This window comes from Amborella trichopoda, chromosome 5 (genome assembly GCF_054954075.1).
Source record: "Amborella trichopoda isolate Santa Cruz 75 chromosome 5, AtrichopodaSantaCruz75HAP2 v2.0, whole genome shotgun sequence".
Classification (NCBI taxonomy): Eukaryota; Viridiplantae; Streptophyta; class Magnoliopsida; order Amborellales; family Amborellaceae; genus Amborella; species Amborella trichopoda.
The window spans coordinates 3,049,518-3,067,603 of NC_142340.1; the positions used below are offsets into that span (position 1 = coordinate 3,049,518).

At 35.8% G+C, this 18,086-nt stretch overlaps 1 protein-coding gene across 1 annotated transcript; it reads right to left on the reverse strand.

Moving 5' to 3' along the window:
* Window positions 1-556: 556 nt before the first annotated feature.
* On the reverse strand, window positions 557-8,841 carry LOC18443363 (elongation factor Ts (DUF810)). Its single transcript, XM_006853555.4, has 5 exons — window positions 8,168-8,841; window positions 5,161-6,030; window positions 3,936-4,391; window positions 2,671-2,860; window positions 557-1,974 (listed from the first exon to the last, which is right to left on the reverse strand). Exons 1-5 carry the CDS (start codon window positions 8,639-8,641, stop codon window positions 1,052-1,054), a joined length of 2,913 nt encoding a protein of 970 aa, XP_006853617.1. The 5' UTR covers window positions 8,642-8,841; the 3' UTR covers window positions 557-1,051.
* Between the last annotated feature and the right edge of the window lie 9,245 nt (window positions 8,842-18,086).

Consider the following 18,086-nt stretch of genomic DNA (forward strand, 5'->3'; position numbering starts at 1 on the left):
TCCAACCTTTCTGAACGGTCCATTCATGACTCTAGTAGGATTATGATGGTTACTTTCTACAGCTCGAATCCAGAACCTCTATAAGTGACGTATATACCCCTGCATGGTTCATAAATGACTCAATAAGCTTGTGATGAATATACCCCGTTGCCCCAAATAACCCCCTGAAAGGTACTGTAAAGATCCCGATGCTTATTCCCAACAATTCAGGAACTCCTTCAACCTTTCCCTTTGTACTTCTGGTATTGAAAATAAGCCTCTCTCTCTCTCGCACAAATTTTCCTAATTCTCCCCCATGATGAAGCAAATTGTGCAACTTCCAACTACATGAACAGAAAAGCATCGGGGCAACTTTTGGAAACTTTTCTGACTCCCAAACATGAACCGATCAAAACCTGCTGAGTCATGACTCTGGAACAGCAATATGCAGAATAAAAGGGCATATGTGCTGTAGCCTTAATCAATAGCTTGCAGTGGTTTCCCTGACATAGGAACGTATGACTCATAATTTACATTTAGCATACTAAACACCTGCCCACAAAGCCAAGACCTGTAATGCAAAAAAATAATCCATCTCGGAGAGAGAGAGAGAATCTGATGTTATTTCAGAAAACTGTACACAACCACAAATGAAGAACTAAAAGCCGTCCAAAATCACAAGTTCCAGCGGCTCATACTCAATATCGAATTAAAGGACAGACAGCAAGAAGGTTATCCATCTCTAACTATACTGAGATAAATCGAAGGGATCCTCCAACCCAATACATTTCTAATTGAATGTACCTTACTAGTTCGTGAATAGGAGAGAGAATCCTTCCAAAGAATGCTGGCTATACTGCTTTCAAAGAAAATACTTCCAGAAGGGCACTCAAGCTTTCTACCGCTGTGGAAAGCCCAAGCTAAACACAACAGTTCAGGCACATGAAAAGAATCAAAAGAATCCACCACCCTAAGCCCCAACTAATATATTACACACACTCTCTCAAACACACACAATCTCTCCCTCTAAAAATGCACCGTAACCTAAAAAAACTTCCACTTGCTCAAAACTCTACAGCTTCTTGGGCAGACTGAAGGTCTTCTTGAGAAACTTAGAGGCTGCTTCATCATTCCGATAACACAGAACCCTAAGAATTGTGTTTGGTTCATTGGGGTTCCAATTCCCTGAAGTGGGGGGCAAAGGAAGCTTCGACTTGGCTGACGATCCAAAACTATCCATACTCACTCTCCTAAACCTCTCAATAAGGGTCTCTGTATCAGCTCTAAAGAGGGTCAAAACATTTGTTACAGGAGTTGCTGCTTTCTCTACTAGTTCTAGTGGCAACCCATCTCCATCGGCCACATAAAGATCCTTAAGAGCCCTAAAATCATCCTCTATTATCTGAGAATCATGACGAGTAAAAGCTCGACCAGGCCCCCCAGCTAAAAGAACCAGCAAGAATCCATCGAAGGACGCCTTCATTAGAGCAGTTATAACACGATTTCGCACCCTATTGTGCACTGTACCAGAGATTACCTCTAAGCTTGGCTCCAATTCTCTAAGAAAAGGCTCAATTCTAAAGGAATTTGGATCTCCCACATATAAGCTATCCCAATAAACACGACCCAAGTCATGAAAAATCACTTTGTAAGCAGTGGTCTCACAAAGGTACTGTATTCCATCTTGACAACTAGCTGCCGAGAGTTCAAATTTTGGAGTCTCACCATTTGAGGTAGAAGAGAGAGAAGATGGACTGTTTCTTAGACGAGTTGTTATACTTTTCTCCAAAACTTCAAGCTCAGTGCGAATCTGGTGTAGGGTGTTCATCCGCACACAGAGCTGAGGAAGCCCAAATGAGCCATCCCCATTCATTGTCCCGACCTGAGATTTCTTCATAAGGGAGATAGGAGACTTCTCCTTCTTCTTGAAGAACTTTGAGCCAGTTTTGCACCTGGTGAGTGGTGGGAGAGTCGGCATGTAACTATTCCTTGTTCCTGAAAGATTCATAAGAGAAACAAATCCATCAAGGAAAGGAATTTCCTACAATCATCTCTCTCACACTCATGTAGAGAGAATTCATGTCCGATTTCTTATATTTTTCAGATTCAACTGATTTGCATTAACCACAAACCGTATTACTCAGCTATCGTTCAAACTATACTCTCAATCTTCTATCTTCCTGTCCAGTCCAAAATGTTGATTAAGTTGGCTTATATTACAAAAAGTATATTAAATAAATTATGTGAAATTGGAATTTTATTATGTGAAATTCAAATTTCACAAATCAAAATCCAGCTGGTTTTGGCTCAAAGAAGCTGATTTCAAATCAGTTTGAATCATGCATCCACCAGAAACTGGTCAAACCATCCACGCTGAGGCAAATTATATTCACATTAGTAAAACACATTAAGGAAGAGTATTGAGATCACTATCGCTTTTTATAGGTTACCAAAAACCCATTAAAAATATTGATTTAAGATTCATGGAAAGTTTTAACAAAGCTTTATGTTGGTTGCCTACCTAACACAATCTACCTCGTTTACCAAGGCTTTGGACAGCTTAAAGGAAAGTTTAATGTCCTCACCCTACTTAGACCTCCATTAAGAATATTGATAAAGACCTAATATATGATATTTAGCAACCCCATTAATAATTAGATGGAGACTCTATTTAAGAATATTTGGACATACCACAACCAGATTTTGCCTTGAATATGTAATGTTGCAGGCTTCGATCGAGCCCAGTAAGCAAGTCTGGGAGTAGGTCCTGGTGCATTGATATTGGCAGCTGAAAGAAGGCATCCAATGTCTCATCCATCATTCGAAGAACTTCCACCACAGAAGGAGCATATCTCTCCAGATTTGCTCTTGGATTCCAAACCTGGAAAAATAAGGGGACGTTAAGCAATAACCTTTGCCATACTGCTACAAAGTAAACTATAGATGTTCTTCCATTTGTACCATAAACCTCTTGTTCTTTTTGTAATAAAGATGTTAAACACATGTTACCCCTGCTGAATGTTCCCAATGCTCAGGGACCATTTCTTTCTTTTCTTTTCCCTTAAAGATGTTTAAGGAACATTTCGTTAATGGGTTTTTTGAGAACCAATGACAAGTTGGGATGTGGTGCTTTCATATATGGTGCTTCCTAAATAGTCTTATCAGGAAATAAGAGCCCTGTTAACTCGAATGAATATTTTGAGGGACTGAAGGAGAATCTTGGCAAAATTAAATTCAGTAATATGCAAAGAATTTTATGTGAATAGCATTTTATTCTTTTTCTTTATTTTTTTAAAAAATTATTCCTCGTCTTCTGTAACTATTATTCTCCTATAACTTTAATGGTATGCATCCTGATGGTTCCTTGGAATTTTTACTGGGAAGAAAAAAGTAACAGTTTTAAAATTAAAGGCAGATGAAAACCCATAAACTAGCTTGATTGAACAACTTTCCGATAAGTTGAGCCACATGGGCCAAATCATTACTTTTGAAGAAGGAAGGCCAACAGGAATGATTCATGGATAGTTTTGACAAAGTTTTATATGGGCTGCCTCCCTAACAGAACCCACCTCTTTGAGCCGGGCTTGGAATGGGTTAAAAGAATATTTAAGGTCCTCACCCTTCTTAGATCAAGGAACCCTTCTTAGATCAAGGAAGGCCAACAGGGAAAAACCAAAATTTTACCACAAGCAACAAAATTCTCCACTTAGTGAAAATTATGTATTTCTTTTATAAATGTGTGTAGGACATGTATGTGAGCATGCAAGTACGAAATCACAGTGGGTAATTTAATGTGGGAGAATTTCAAATCTAATATTCAATCTGGCCTTTTCTAGAGAAACATTCTAACTAGCCTGATTTTATTTATAATACAAAATTTGGATCGCTATGATCTTTCAGCTAATTCAAGGACGAGCCAGGGCATATCATATACCGATGGCAAGAATAAAGCAAACCTCTTGTTGCAAGTTTCGATCGGTCCACTCCTTCAGTCTGTCTACTCTTGTTTTTATCCATATTTTGGTCAGGTCAGCCATTGCAGTTTCAGCCTCATAAGGGGGCATCTCACGAATTATGGCCTTTCCACCATCCTCACTATCAACTGAATCCTCTACAGCAATCTGCACAAGTTCTTTTTCTAACTTATCGGCAGATTGCAGTACTTGTAAAGCATCAGGGGTCATCTCGGAAATACCCAACATGAACTGCTTTAGCTCTCTTCCATAACATGAATGGAGAGTAGCAACAGCCACTCCTGCCGCAAAAGGGTGCCATCTCTTCAATATGGGACTGAATACTTCCTTTTCAGTTCTTGCGAGGTCACCAATATCCTTTGCTAGGATTGAAAGAACTGGAGGTGGGTTTGGCTGGTTTTTTAAGGATCGCTTCCTTGAATCTACTTGCTCCATTCTCTGTATTAAGATTGAACGGAAACATGAATAATGGCCCAAAAAGAAACTTGAACCTTGGCGTGAATCACTCCATAAGCAACAAAAAATATATAACACTAAGCATGCATTTTTTTTTTCTTCTGAAAATGAATACTAAGCATGCATATTCCTCTTTCAAGTTGTAGGGAGACCTGATGCATTCATCTCACAGGCTATATGATGCAACTACATTGCTCCCTACATGCACACTCATGCACACACAAATGCACATGGACAGACATGCACACTCTCTGTCTCTCTCACACATACACACCCCATTCCCTCCATCTCATTCAAAAAGTGACCAATTTAATATTAATTATAGGTTTCATTCTGACGGATTTGAAAGAATCAAAGCATCCAAATTTGTCTCAAATCACAGACATCCAGCAGTTTGGCACTTTGTCCAGTATGCTAAAGTCAAATATGTCTTCCATTCCAATTTTATTAAATGTTCAGTTAATTCTGGAAAGGAATAATAAACAAAAAGTCCCTTCTTTAGGTTAAGCATCAAACAGATACATGTAAAATGGTTTCTTTGTTGCATTTTCATCTTAAGATCAGATTCATGTGCCCTTAGTTCTTCTTTCCCCACTATAATTTACAATTTCTCTATTTCGTAATAGTATTCATGCAACATACATGCAAATGAACTCTAATAGTATTCATGCAACACACATGCAAATGAATTCAACCGAATGTAAAGTTTAAAGCATGATATCATGCGAAATACGCAACGGCACACACTTGCCTGAGCGAAAACAGTGCGAAGAGAAGACCGAATATAAGTGTCAATCCTATTCCGAGCCACATCAACTTCATCTTTCCTCTTTCGGCGATACTCATGAGATATGTCCTCAACCAATATCTTGGCAGCTGATACCCCCAAGGAGACAATGCTCTCCATGGAATCCCTATTTTTGGCCTCAAAGGTGTCATGGTAGGCAAGAAGCCTCTTCTCTGCCCAACCCAAAATTGAACTCAAAGTCGAGTTCAAGACCTTGCAATATAATGCGTCCTTAGTACTTTTTGCATCTTTTGCAACCTCGCCCAATTGGGTTTCGGCTGCCGACAACAAATCGATCTCCACCTGCCCTGTAACAACAAAGCGATGGAACAACACCCAAGAAAAACACAGATTATGGAGCATTTGATTCATTCCAATAATTATCCATGTCTTTTTTATCAGCTCTATGATCTCATCCACCTCCTCTATAACTGCAGTTTCTTCATTGATATCAAAGCATGCTTCTAGTAGCGTTTGATATAGCCAAAGGTTCAATGGTGGCCCATCAGCCCAATGGCAACTCTCAGAGGGAAACCCATCAAAAGAGCGGCATGCAAGGGTCATCACAGCGCTACGAAGTGCTTGCATTGATTCAGAATTTTTGCCAGTTTCAATGGGCCTTTGATAAGCACTTTGTATGATTTGTCGAAGCCTTTGTGACGCCAAATTCGTATCTTCCAAAGGCAAAAAAGGATGCAAAACAAGACCAGCCTCAAGAAGTTTCAAGTTCCTCCTCTGCCAGGCTTCATACTCTTTTGGATCGGAGAAATCAGAGGACTTGAACTGCTGCAATAGCTCTAAAGGCAGCACCATGGACTCGATGCGCTTCCCAAGCTGTGATAAAATAACCACCAAACTACAGCCACTTAATAAGAAATTCGAAACAATTATGAAAGGGAAGTAGAGTTACTTAATAAGAAATTCGAAACAATTATGAAAGGGAAGTATTATCCAAAGGCCGAATTCTTGCAATAAAGTCATAAGCAAGGAGTACATATATCAAAGAGAAACTATATTAAGTGCACCAAAATACAATAGACTATTGAAAAACCACAGTCCATCCAGGTCATCATCAAATGAAATGATGGGAAGGTGATAGAGATGGAATGGGAGGTGGTACAGGGCAATTTTCTTTTCTGCTGGGCTCTCTCTCTCTCTCTCTCTCTCTCTCTCTCTCTCTCTCTCCATATCACAGCCTACATGGGATAGTGATGATCCCAACAGACTAAGGGTTTATAGTCTGTTGGATTAGAAAATAATTTCCTAGAGTAAGGTATATCTATATCGTGGTTTGAACTTCTCAGAAACGAATATATCATGGAATCAAATTTTGGAGAGGCTTTCATCCACAAAAAGGTAGCCTCTCCTGATATCATCTTTTGTCCATCAAAGGCTAAATTTTATTAAAGACCAACCAAGAACCCTTTTTCATGTTTTGAATATGATATTCGGAAAAATCAAAATGTCCCTTTTTCCTTTTTGGTAAAATAAAGGAAAAAGTGTAAAAACTAATATTGGCATTTACTTGAGAGAAAGACGAGGGATCATCAGCATTTTGGCATTTGCTAGTTTTAGGTGTAAAGTCACACAAACCACGATCTATGAATAGATGATTGCAGTTTTGGCAACTGAATTGCCACAACAAGAAAGTACCATGAGTTGACACTATGTTACAATTCAATCATTTATGAATTTTTCAATCTTCAAAAATATCCCTAAAGATTTTGTCACACGTTTTTTTTTTTTTAGTAAGATTTTATCTTATGTTTTCTTAAAGGAAAAAGAATTATTTAGTCCATTCTTCTTGAAAACCCTCACAACCAAAACCATGGTATAGTCAACTACAACCGTTCTAACACGCAGATTATTATAAGTAAAGCTATTCACTTCTATCTTCCATTACTCATTGACTATTTTAATGAAGAGAATAGAACTGATATACGAAAATATAATCTTTAATGAAGATAAATGTTTTAGTTTTTCAGAGACATTCTCATAAAACAACTAGCATTTCATCTGATAGTTATCATGTACCCTAAATGTCAATTAATTTCCTTCAAGAAACAAACTCTTGCCATGGTTACTTCATGGATCAGAATCCCACAAGAACTCAAATTGAATATCTTTTCCAATCAAACACAACAGCATAAAGATTTCAGACTGTTGGCCAACTTCAACCAAAAATCTTCAACACTAACAATGAAACTCAATTTTATTTATTTTTAAAGTAAAAAAGAAAGTGGAAGGCTTTCTCACTGATACAATGACAATTCATATGCAAAAAGAAATAACCACGAATAATAAGTCCCTAACCCACAATCAATGACCTGGAACAACAGATCCATCAAAATTTAGATGCAAAAGAGCTCACCAAAATTAATATTACATAAAATAATTCATACTAAACTACGAGAATAAACAAACTAGCTCTTCATTATCCATGAAATAAATAAATTAGAAAGTTCACACAATACAGAAACCAGAAACTCAAAGATCAAAGCAACTTAACATTTTTGTAAATTTTAAAAATAATTTAATCAACAACCAACCCTAAATTCCAAGTCCCAATTGCCACCCCTTAAATAGCAGATCCACTAAAAGGTGACATCACAAGACACAAAATCTGTAGTTATATAAGCACTACCGAAAAACTAGTATAATCAAATAAATGCGCTCAAATAACAAGCCCACAATCTGAGTTGTAGCAACTAATGTAGAAAAGCCAAATTTCCAAAACACAGATCCATTGCAAATCCAAAGGACCCAATGGTTACACCTCTGTGAACAAAATGTACAAACAGAAACCAAAAAAACCACAATATAAAAAGATTCTGACTTCAAATAAATGAATAAAAAAAATCCAACAAAAACTAAAAAAAATGCTGAAAATCTCTAAAAAAGCCAAAAATCAAATAAAAACAAAATTAAACAAAAATTTCAGACCCAACAAAATTACTGAACAGAGACTCACATTCGTCGAAGCGATCCTGAGAAGTGCGCGCCTAACCAGACCATCAGTTTGCTCTGAGACGTCCATCTGAACCCTCATCAATTCCCCAACAGTCGCAGGCTTTCTAGCCTTCGAAGGACTACTATCTTTCAAAGGACTGTGTTTCTTTGTAGATTTCAAACCTAAGGCCTTCTTCATCTTACTAGCTGCACTCGAAGTAATAGACCTCTGAAGAGATGGCGATGAAGAGAGAGAAGGAGAAGAAGAAAGAGAATTCTTCTCTGGCTTATCCGCAAACCTCTCAGACTGAGGAACATAGGTTAATGGCTTCCCCCCACTTGGCCTACAAGCTGCTACGAAGATCTCATATGCTGTTTCTCTCAGTTCAGAGTCTGAGATTCCACAACCCAATTCACCAAATGGGGTTGGGAGATCAAGACACATCGTCTCCTTCTTGGGTTCAGCCATGGCCCTGACTTTGGACGAAGGAGCCATGGTGGGTCGTTTCAATCAGGGAAAAAAAAGGAAAAAAACTAATCTTTCTTCTTCTCTATCTAAGAAATCGTCTTCATACCCATTGCTCTCTCAATGGCAGGTATTCTCTCTATAAAAGAATTCATCTTTATCTTTTTCTCTCTCTGGGGAGAAATAAGCTTACCTCTCTCTAGAAAAAGAAATAGATGAATTAATCTCTCATTCTCTCTCTTCTTTTCTTTCTTTGATATTCGGTGGGTGTTGCAGAGGTGTGAAGGGGAAGAAAAAATTGGGAAAGGAAGACTGTGGAGGAGGGATGGTTAAAATAATGGTGAATGCGTAAGCACGGTGCAAGAGAGAGAAAGTGGGAAAAGTAGAGAGAGAAAGTGAGAAGGAAGAAGCACGGCGGTGGAGTGATGGTGCCAAGCGCGAATGACAGTGAACATAGGATTTCTCTCTAGGGCTTACAGTTTTACCAGAGCAGACTAGAGAGTCATTCTTTAGAGAGATGAAAATATTTTAGGGTTTTGAACGCGGAAGTCGGTGTACCTCGCATGAAAGAACCTTATCATCTTTTGTGAATATTTTCACCAAGTTTTGGTAACGCTTTTTTAGAGAGGGGGGGATTTCTCTATATTGTTTGAGAGAGACTAAAGCTAACCTTAAAGTGATCAATACTTTTTTATATTAAAATATTTTTTAATCGTAATACAAATTTTTTTAAACATAGATATTTTTGGTCATTTAGGAAACCTAGAATGAATATTTTTATAAAAAAACAATGACATTTTATTAGTAGTTAAAAACAATTAATGTATTTTGTGGGTGATGTCACATGTTATATATGAGATATCATTGTCTATTATGGTTAATAAATGTTTTTATTTTTATTAGAAATTACTAGTTTACTCTTATTTTTATTAGAAATTACTAGTTTACTCTTGATTGGTTATTTAAAATACCTTTAAACAAAAAGTTATTGTACGATAGGATAAAAGTATATAAATATCTAAAAATATTGAACATTTTAAGGGTCTAAACCTACACAACAAGTGGTATAGCCTGACAAAACCTTGAATAAACTGTAAAAACACCTCATTATCTTTATAAATTCTTTACAAAAGGTAAATCACTTGGTTTTATTTTCTATAATAGATTTGAAGATGAAAATTTTTTACAGATTTGTGAACACTTATTTTTTGGATAAAGTAGACAGTCTAGATAATATGTCATAATATATGTTATTTTTAAGGTTTAAATTTCTTTTCTTTTTTTACAACCATAGTGCTCAAAGTAGAGAATATTGATTTGAAGGTTTTCTAACATCAAAAGTACAATTTTTGTGAATTTGGAAGTGAAGCTTTACCAATTTCAACCAAACTGCAACCCAATCAAAATATTTTCTTTTTCAAAATCTATGCTACAAAAATACAAAGTCCAATGTGGACTATATCTTGAATTGGGCTTTCTAATTCTTCACCACTTGGTCATTGATGTGTTTATTATGGACATCTAGGGTTTTGAACCCAGCTGAAGGATCTACTTGACAAAATAAAATCCAATCTTCTGAAGATAATTGTTTGCAACTTTATGGTTGCTCCCTTCATCCAAAAACATATATCTCTCCCTGTGTGAAAGTTAAGAAATAGTTCTCTTAAAAATCAAAATATCCCTCTCTCCCTGAAAGTTAAGAGATCTCTCTCTCTCTCTCTTGTAATTTAAAATCTTTCTCCTTGTAAGTTAAACTATAGCTCTCTGTCTCTCTCTCTCTGACCCATGATAGTCAAATATAACTCTCTCTCTCTCCCCTTGAAAATAACTTGAAAGTTTGAAAATATAACTTTCTCCCTAAGTTAAAATTGAACTCTCTATCTTTACTTGATAATTAAATATTTGAAAGCTACAATACAACTCTCTCTCTCTCTCTCACAGTTAAAATATCTCTTCTTGAAAGTTACAATATAACTCTCTCTCTCTCTCTAAAATTGTTTGTTTCCCAGAGTTCAAATTTCATATGTTTCTACCTCTTTGAAAGTTAATGTGCAGTTGTTGTCAAGTTTCAATTCCAAGTGCTTATCTCTCATACGCATTTAACTTGTTGTTGACTTCTTCTTGGATTTTCTCTCACATCTTTTTGTAGCCTTGGAAAAAACCAAAATTCTACATTTTATTCAATTTGAATTATGATTTGGATTGTGGACATATTCAAATCAATAACATGTGCCAAACAAAAGATAACCAAAGTCTAGCCAGCAATTTTTTATTGGCAATTATTTATCTCATTCAATCAAATGGAGCTCAAAAATCAAATATTTTGGCCTCCTCATTATATATTAATGTGGTGGGGGAATCTCATAAGTATTTTTTTAAGTATGAAGTTTCTATAAGTCCTAAGCTTTATGGAAACAAAATAAAGCTTCATCTCAAATTTTCATTTGGAAAGCATGTTAGGCATAAATTTTTTTTATGATGGCTTTAAAATCAATTTTCAATGCAGACAATAAAATTTGAAACTCAAAAAATGATATAGATCTTGCGGATCTACCAAACATTTATTTTTAAGGCGAAATGGATGGTCTAGATAGTTCTTGCAATATGCACTATTTTTACAGCTTGGAATCTTAATTATTTTTTTTTCGCAAACCTATGTTAAAGATGAGATGATCGATTTAAAGGTTTTTTTACACTTGAATTGCAATTTACAATGAATTGAGAGACAATGCTTTACTTATTTTAATAGGATTGAAGCCCTATCGAACCATTTTTTTTTTTTTAATTAAAATGATTGATGATTTGAAGCATAGAGACAAGGAAAATGCCCTTGAACAACCAATGCTCACTAGGATGTGCCCTCCCCATGAAGCCTTCACCTAACGAAATTAAGAGAGAAGAGAGAGAGAGAGAGGGGGTAATGTGTTACAGAGAAAAAGAGTGGGCCATGCACCATAAAACTAAGAGAGAGAGAGAGAGACGACGTGAGAGAGAATACTGTGCTCAAGAGATACTATTGAGCTAGAGAGAGGTATTGTGTTAGGGGAGAGAGACCAAATGAGAGAGAGTACTGTGTTCAAGAGATAATATTGAGCTAGAGAGAGAGAGGTATTGTGTTAGGGGAGTATTGTGCTAGAGAGAGAGAGAGATTGACTAGGGCTGAGGAGGCGGGCTAGCTTGCTTGCTGAAGGCGCCACTGGTGCCTAAGTCGTCTCCTTAACTTGCTTCAATCACCCCATGGGGATGGTAGCCATGTTTTCTAGTGGTTTTCGACAACTGGGTGGGGTTGAACTGGAATTGGCCGGGTTACTCGGAACCAAGGACTGGCCGGTTTAACAATCTTATTTTTTAAAAAAATTTGGTAAAACCAACACCAATTTAAACATTCGATTAATAACAATAATAATAACAATAACAAAAATAACGAGGAGAGCCCGCAGTTATTGCAGGTTGATAAGACTATGGATTTTGGTAGTGGGGCTGTCAGCGTGTTTCAGGGATACGAGGAAGATGATTTGTGGACGTCTCGTAGTTAGACTGGCATGCTTGCATCGGCAAAATCTGGGCCATTCATTTCAATTTGGATCCTGACGGTGTTGGGGAATATTCTTTATGTTTTTCTTTTTTACCCAACTGTTGAAGTTGAGGGATTTTTGTGAACGAATGTCAATGAGCTTGTTTGGATTTATGGCTCGTGATTCAAGCGATCGGAGCCATCCATTTGAAACTTAGAATGCCCCAAATTAAAAAAAAGACAAGAGATAGTAGTGATGTTAGCCGACCCCAAATAGTTAGGATAAGACTTAGATGATGATGAAAAATAATAATTTTATGATCAATGAAATACAAATATGGTCCACATGACCACCGTAAGAGCACCGATATTGTCAAAAAGAAGAGCACCGATATTGTCAGAAAGATTAGAAGTAAAATTAGTGAGGACCATATTTGGTAGGACCCCACTTCCTCTGTTAGCATCAAGCTTATTAATTTGACGGTGATGCATGAACAAAGAATTGTGCTTATGGAAAATGAAGAAATCATCATCATTAAAGTCTTTTTACAATTATTTAGAGTCAATTGGAACATGCCAGAAATACGAATGAATAATAAGTACAATCTATGTAGGGCAAGCTTTTTATGTTTATCCTACATCATAGAAGTTCTATCTTCTCCCTTAACCAACCGTCCATTCTGAATGGAGGGTTAAGATTGCCCCAATCGCAATGTCACATCTCTATACTATTTTATTTTTAATATTTTTCTATAAACTATTTTAACATTAAATTTTGGATGTCCATTCCTCTATTAAACTCGCACTAGCGAAAAATATATAAAAAATATTTTCAATAAAATAAAATAATCAAAATACCCGCGAAAGATTCAAAAGGTATTTTGATCATTATGTTTTATCGAAAACTTATTTTTAATATTTTTATAGGTGCGCCCCAATGAGAAGATGACGTGCACCAAATTTCATATTCATACAATTTGTATAAAAAAAACTAAAAATAAAATACTTTGAAATGTCGGATCTATGATCAAACGGTAAGTGGCTCTCTTGATCAAAATTGGACAGCTGGATGGTAGGGGGAGGATATAACTTCTATGCTGTTGGGAAAGCATAGAAACATTTCCCATCTATATAAGGCATCCGCCTAAACAATAACAAATTGTATTTCCAAAAGCCGCTAGATGATATGGTTATGGTATTGAAAACTCTTTATGACAGCTTGAAAATTTGTTTTCACCCTAAACTCAAAGGTCAAAAAATTGTTGGGATTGAACACATATGTAAATACTTGAAAATATTAAAAATAGATGGTCCACATAATGTGTTACAAGTATTTTTTTAAAACTTTTCTTTTTCACAACCAGTCTAAAGGTCGAAACAATCAGTTTGAAGGTACTTTTATGGTGTGCTTCATTATGTGATTTCATAAAAGTTGATACCCTATATATATTTTCTTTATAACTAATATTGCAATATTTTTAGCACGATTTCATTTGGTCTTTTTGGTTGTTGGATATGCTTGTCAATTGAAGCTTTACAATGAAGGTCATTTAAGGTCCTTGAAGTCATTAAAGAAGAGGGGAATGGTACATGTTTGGTGTATCGAATCTTATTGTAGTGCACCTCGAGCTCATATACATAGAGAGAACCTCGTGCTCATATACATAGAGATAACGAGAGAGAGAGAGGGAGAGCCATGCAAGTGGAAGAGAGAGAGAGAGCTAGCAAAATGGAAGAGAGAGAATATGATGGAAGTGAGAGAGAGAGAGCTCGCAAGATGGAAATGAGAGAGACATAGTAAGAAGACGAGGAATTGGGTTTAAGCTCGAGCAATTAGCGGTTAACACTTAGTATAACTACATCTCAAATTTGATTCCTACCACTGAATTGCTCAAAAAAAAAGAGCTCACAATAAAAAAAATTGAAGGGGGAGAAATAGAGAGCAAGAAGATTTAAATGGAAGAGAGAAAATGGGCAAGGTGAGAGAGAAAGAGAGAGGTTACAAGATGGAAGTGGAAGAAAAAGACCTCTAAAGTGGGAGAGAAAAACCCTAGTGTTGCAAAATGACAAAGAACATGGCATATATTCTTTCATGTAAATGGACCAATATGAACCCCTTTTGAACCCAATAAGCAAATAATGAATAGTGATTCCCTAAACCTAGTGAAAGATTCAAAGTCTCCAACCTACCAATCATTTTACACTCAAAAAAGAGAAAGAGAAAGTATTTTGTGGGGCCGCAGTTAAAGAGAAAGTATTATGTAGGGCCGCAGCTTTATAAAATCGCACCTTAAATTACGCCATAAAAAATGGCACTATCATGTTTAGGGGTGGCAACAAGTTGGGTCTGGACCCGATGAGTACTTCCAAGTGTTCAAAATTTGGATCCATATTTGGATTTAAAGTCAAGTCTATCCGTTCGGTTTCGGTCTGGTTGTGTCCATTACCACCCTATGACCAAGAGTTTTTTCTTCCTGACCTTTTTTTTTTTTTTTTTGTTTTGTTTTTTTTCTTTCCCTTGCCATTATATACCCATATTATTGTTAATATTTATAGTATTTTGTAATATTTATGAATATACGCATTTTACATCTACTTATATTCTTAACTGTTTTATATAATAACTGAAAATTCTTAAGAAACAACGTATTGACAACATTTAGGAATACCCACAAATTATCCATATTATTTGGGTTGGGTACGGCTAGACTTGGACCCGGACCTAAATGGTATTTGGTTCCAAGTTTTGGAACTAGACCCGACCTTTTAAGTCCAAAATTTGAACCGATACCCGGACTCGAGGTTAGATCTACCCATCACGTCCCGGTTCTAGTCGTGCCCATTCCCACCCCTAATCATGCGAGTCTATAATAGATGATAATTCCCTAATAAGTCTCTGTTGGCCCCATTGATCAGTCACAAGTAACATGTACTCAATTATGGAATTTATAAAAAATAAAAAATCAAGCCCTAAAATTTGTAATTTTTAATGTACTTTTTTGGACTTTATGTTTTGTAATCCGCCATATCTAATTTGCCGATTTTGTATAGTTTTGGAGCTTTAAATTCTACTAAAATAAAATTGAGGGCAGGGTTCTTGATACTGAAACTACATTTTCTAGTGGGTTTTGAGTTGAAAATAAATTTGTAGGCCGTCGCAAGGGTTTAAACAGTGAAACTGCATTTTCTGGCGGGGTTTGAGTTGCAACTTTACCAAGATGAAAAGCCCTACAAACATAGCATGAAGCAAGAAAGGGAAAGTTGGTGTAGGGTAGTTGCCTTTTAAAGCTGAAACTTAAATCTGGTCATAAGCATAAACAAAAATCATCTGGACTAAGACAATCAGGAAAAACACGATTTTAAGCTCTATGAAATTGTGTGCCTTGTAAAACACACTCCATAGATCCGCCAGACCTACCGCATTTCATAGGCTTCAATTTTCATAATGCAGAATGGCAACATATTTTAAGGTTATCCGGCAGTCCGGCCAAGAGAATGGGCCAATAACATATAAAAATAATTGAAAAATAAAAATAAAAAATAATAAAAAAACATGGCTTACCTGTTAAGATTTTAGAACCCTCTTAGATGCGGAAACAAAAATCTAACAGGTTGGATCCTACCAAGATCGTGTATTTATCCAACTAAAAATCAAATATGAGAGAGCACGAGCCATAATACGAAACATAAAACTCAAAACATGCACACCACAAGAACATAAAGATTTACATGGTTCACATCTAGATGGCTACATCCACGTGAAATCTGCTAAACCACTGTTCGAAAAGAGATCATCTCCATTGTAAACTACTATCAATGAGGAGAACTTTGAGAGCAATCGAGACTTTATCTCTCTAAAATAAATCATTTTTCTACAAAAAACCAACACCTCAATCTACAAGAGGCACATCTATGGTGTTTCTCTCTTCTCTCTAAAGAGAGAACCCACATCTCCCATGACCCAAATAGGGCACACAAATTCTTTGCACATTCATCCCATATATATAAGATTTGAAATCCACATCAAATAAAAAACTTCTTATAGATATTACATATATCTCAAGTTTGTATTGTTATTTCTTTTAGGGTGCATTTGTTTTTCGTGAAAGATATCTTCTAGAAAGTTGAATGTTTTGCTCTGGAAGATTTAAATAAGCTATGGGTATTGTGTTTGATAACATATACATATTAACCATATAAATATAAATATATAACATATATATAACGTAATCTAATATATAATATAATATATTTTATACATTTTATTAATGTATATTTGTATTATATATAACATATAATATAATATTTATTACACTATAATATAATATAAGATATTTATATATTATATATAATATATCGTATAATATAAGAGATTTGTATAATATTTATATTATTATTTATTATATTATATATAATATATAGCATAATATAAGATATTTATATATTATGTATATAATTTTAAATTATAATATTATATTATATTATATAATATTATGTTATAGTAATATTATATTATTTCATATCATATTAATAATTTTAATATTATGTATTTATATTATACATAGTGAATAGTGATCAACAAAAAGGTTACGAAAGATAAAGTTTCTACTCATTTAGGAACTTAATCTTTCACTTTTTAACAAATGAATGAGAACTTTTGTTGAAACATTAGTTTCTTAACTTTTTATGGAAAGTGTGAAACAAACGTGGAACTTTTTCAAAATATGAAAGAATACTTTCAAAAAAACAAACATGCCCTTAATAAACTTATCAATATCAATCCCAATCCCACATAATATGGCATGTGATTTCCTTATATGGGTGATTTTTGGATATCACCATATCCAACATAACCGGCTACTTTCTGGTTTTGCGAGAGAATCAGTTGGTTCTTAGTGAGAAACCCCAAGATTCCTGACATATTGAGAGAACCTTAATGATTCTCTTGAAAACTTATCTAGATCGGGCGGTTCCTTGAATCGTTATTTTTTAAAGCATTGCTTGTAACTTTTGGGGAGGTAGGGTAGACAATTTATTAACAAAATTAATCTCTGGAGAGCCAAAATCTCCTTCTAATTCTACTGTAGCACATTGTAAATCTACAATAGAACATCTACCAGTTTACTTGATGTCCCTATTTAAACTTATAGTGAAAGTAGCAGAACTCCTAGAAAGCATGAAGAGAAAGTTTTTTGTACTTCAAAAAAATGCACCCTTCTAAGCTGGAGCAAGTCAAAAGAGAAGGTGGGTTGGCCATCAGGAGCTCAAAGACAATGAATGGATACAAAACTATTAAGTGGTGGCGGCGAAGCGCAACAACAATGAACAAATTATGGAGAAAGAGGCCATTGCCTATCAGTGTGGAGTGGATGCATTGGGGCTCTTTCATAGGAGTGTGAGGTGAAATACCAGGGGCTCGGCCGATTAGAGATCCATAGAGGCATGCTAGTCATTACTTTTTAGAGGTAGTCGGAATGCTGGATGCTTGTCGAAGATGGTGCTCACATGTGTTTTTGGACCTACAAATGGTTTAGAGTCTTTAGACCATATGATCCCTATCCAATTTTTTGCCTCGAAATCTTCTCAAAGGCTCTCTGTCAGGATGTCCTAGTGAGCAAGATCGTAGAAGGCACGAAGCATCGCTCGTGATATACAACGGAGACATAGACAACCGAGAGATACAGAGATGGAATACTTCATGCAGTAGCAGAAAAAGCTGCACCAGCACTATTTGTGCCCTACCAGACAAGATATGATCATTCCAGAACCTGATGTTCGACTAATGTGTAATTGCTTAAACAAGCAGTAGAAAGATCTCTTGCTTCGCTACGCTTTCACCTGAAACCTCTGGTCCTATGTCCTAGCGCCTTTTGGTCTGTTTCTTTCGATTGAACAGTTCTGTCCCATGATCCTCTCTCCCATTGCCAAACCTTGGAAAGTGCCATGAAATATCTTTGAGGT

Coding starts and splice junctions, on each gene's coding strand:
- LOC18443363 (XM_006853555.4), bottom strand. CDS start 8,641: ATGGCTCCTTCGTCCAAAGTCAGGGCCATGGCTGAACCCAAGAAGGAG. Junction 6,031..8,167: donor TCAGGATCGCTTCGACGAAT/GTGAGTCTCTGT, acceptor ATTTTATCACAG/CTTGGGAAGCGCATCGAGTC. Junction 1,975..2,670: donor CAAGGCAAAATCTGGTTGTG/GTATGTCCAAAT, acceptor TGAATCTTTCAG/GAACAAGGAATAGTTACATG.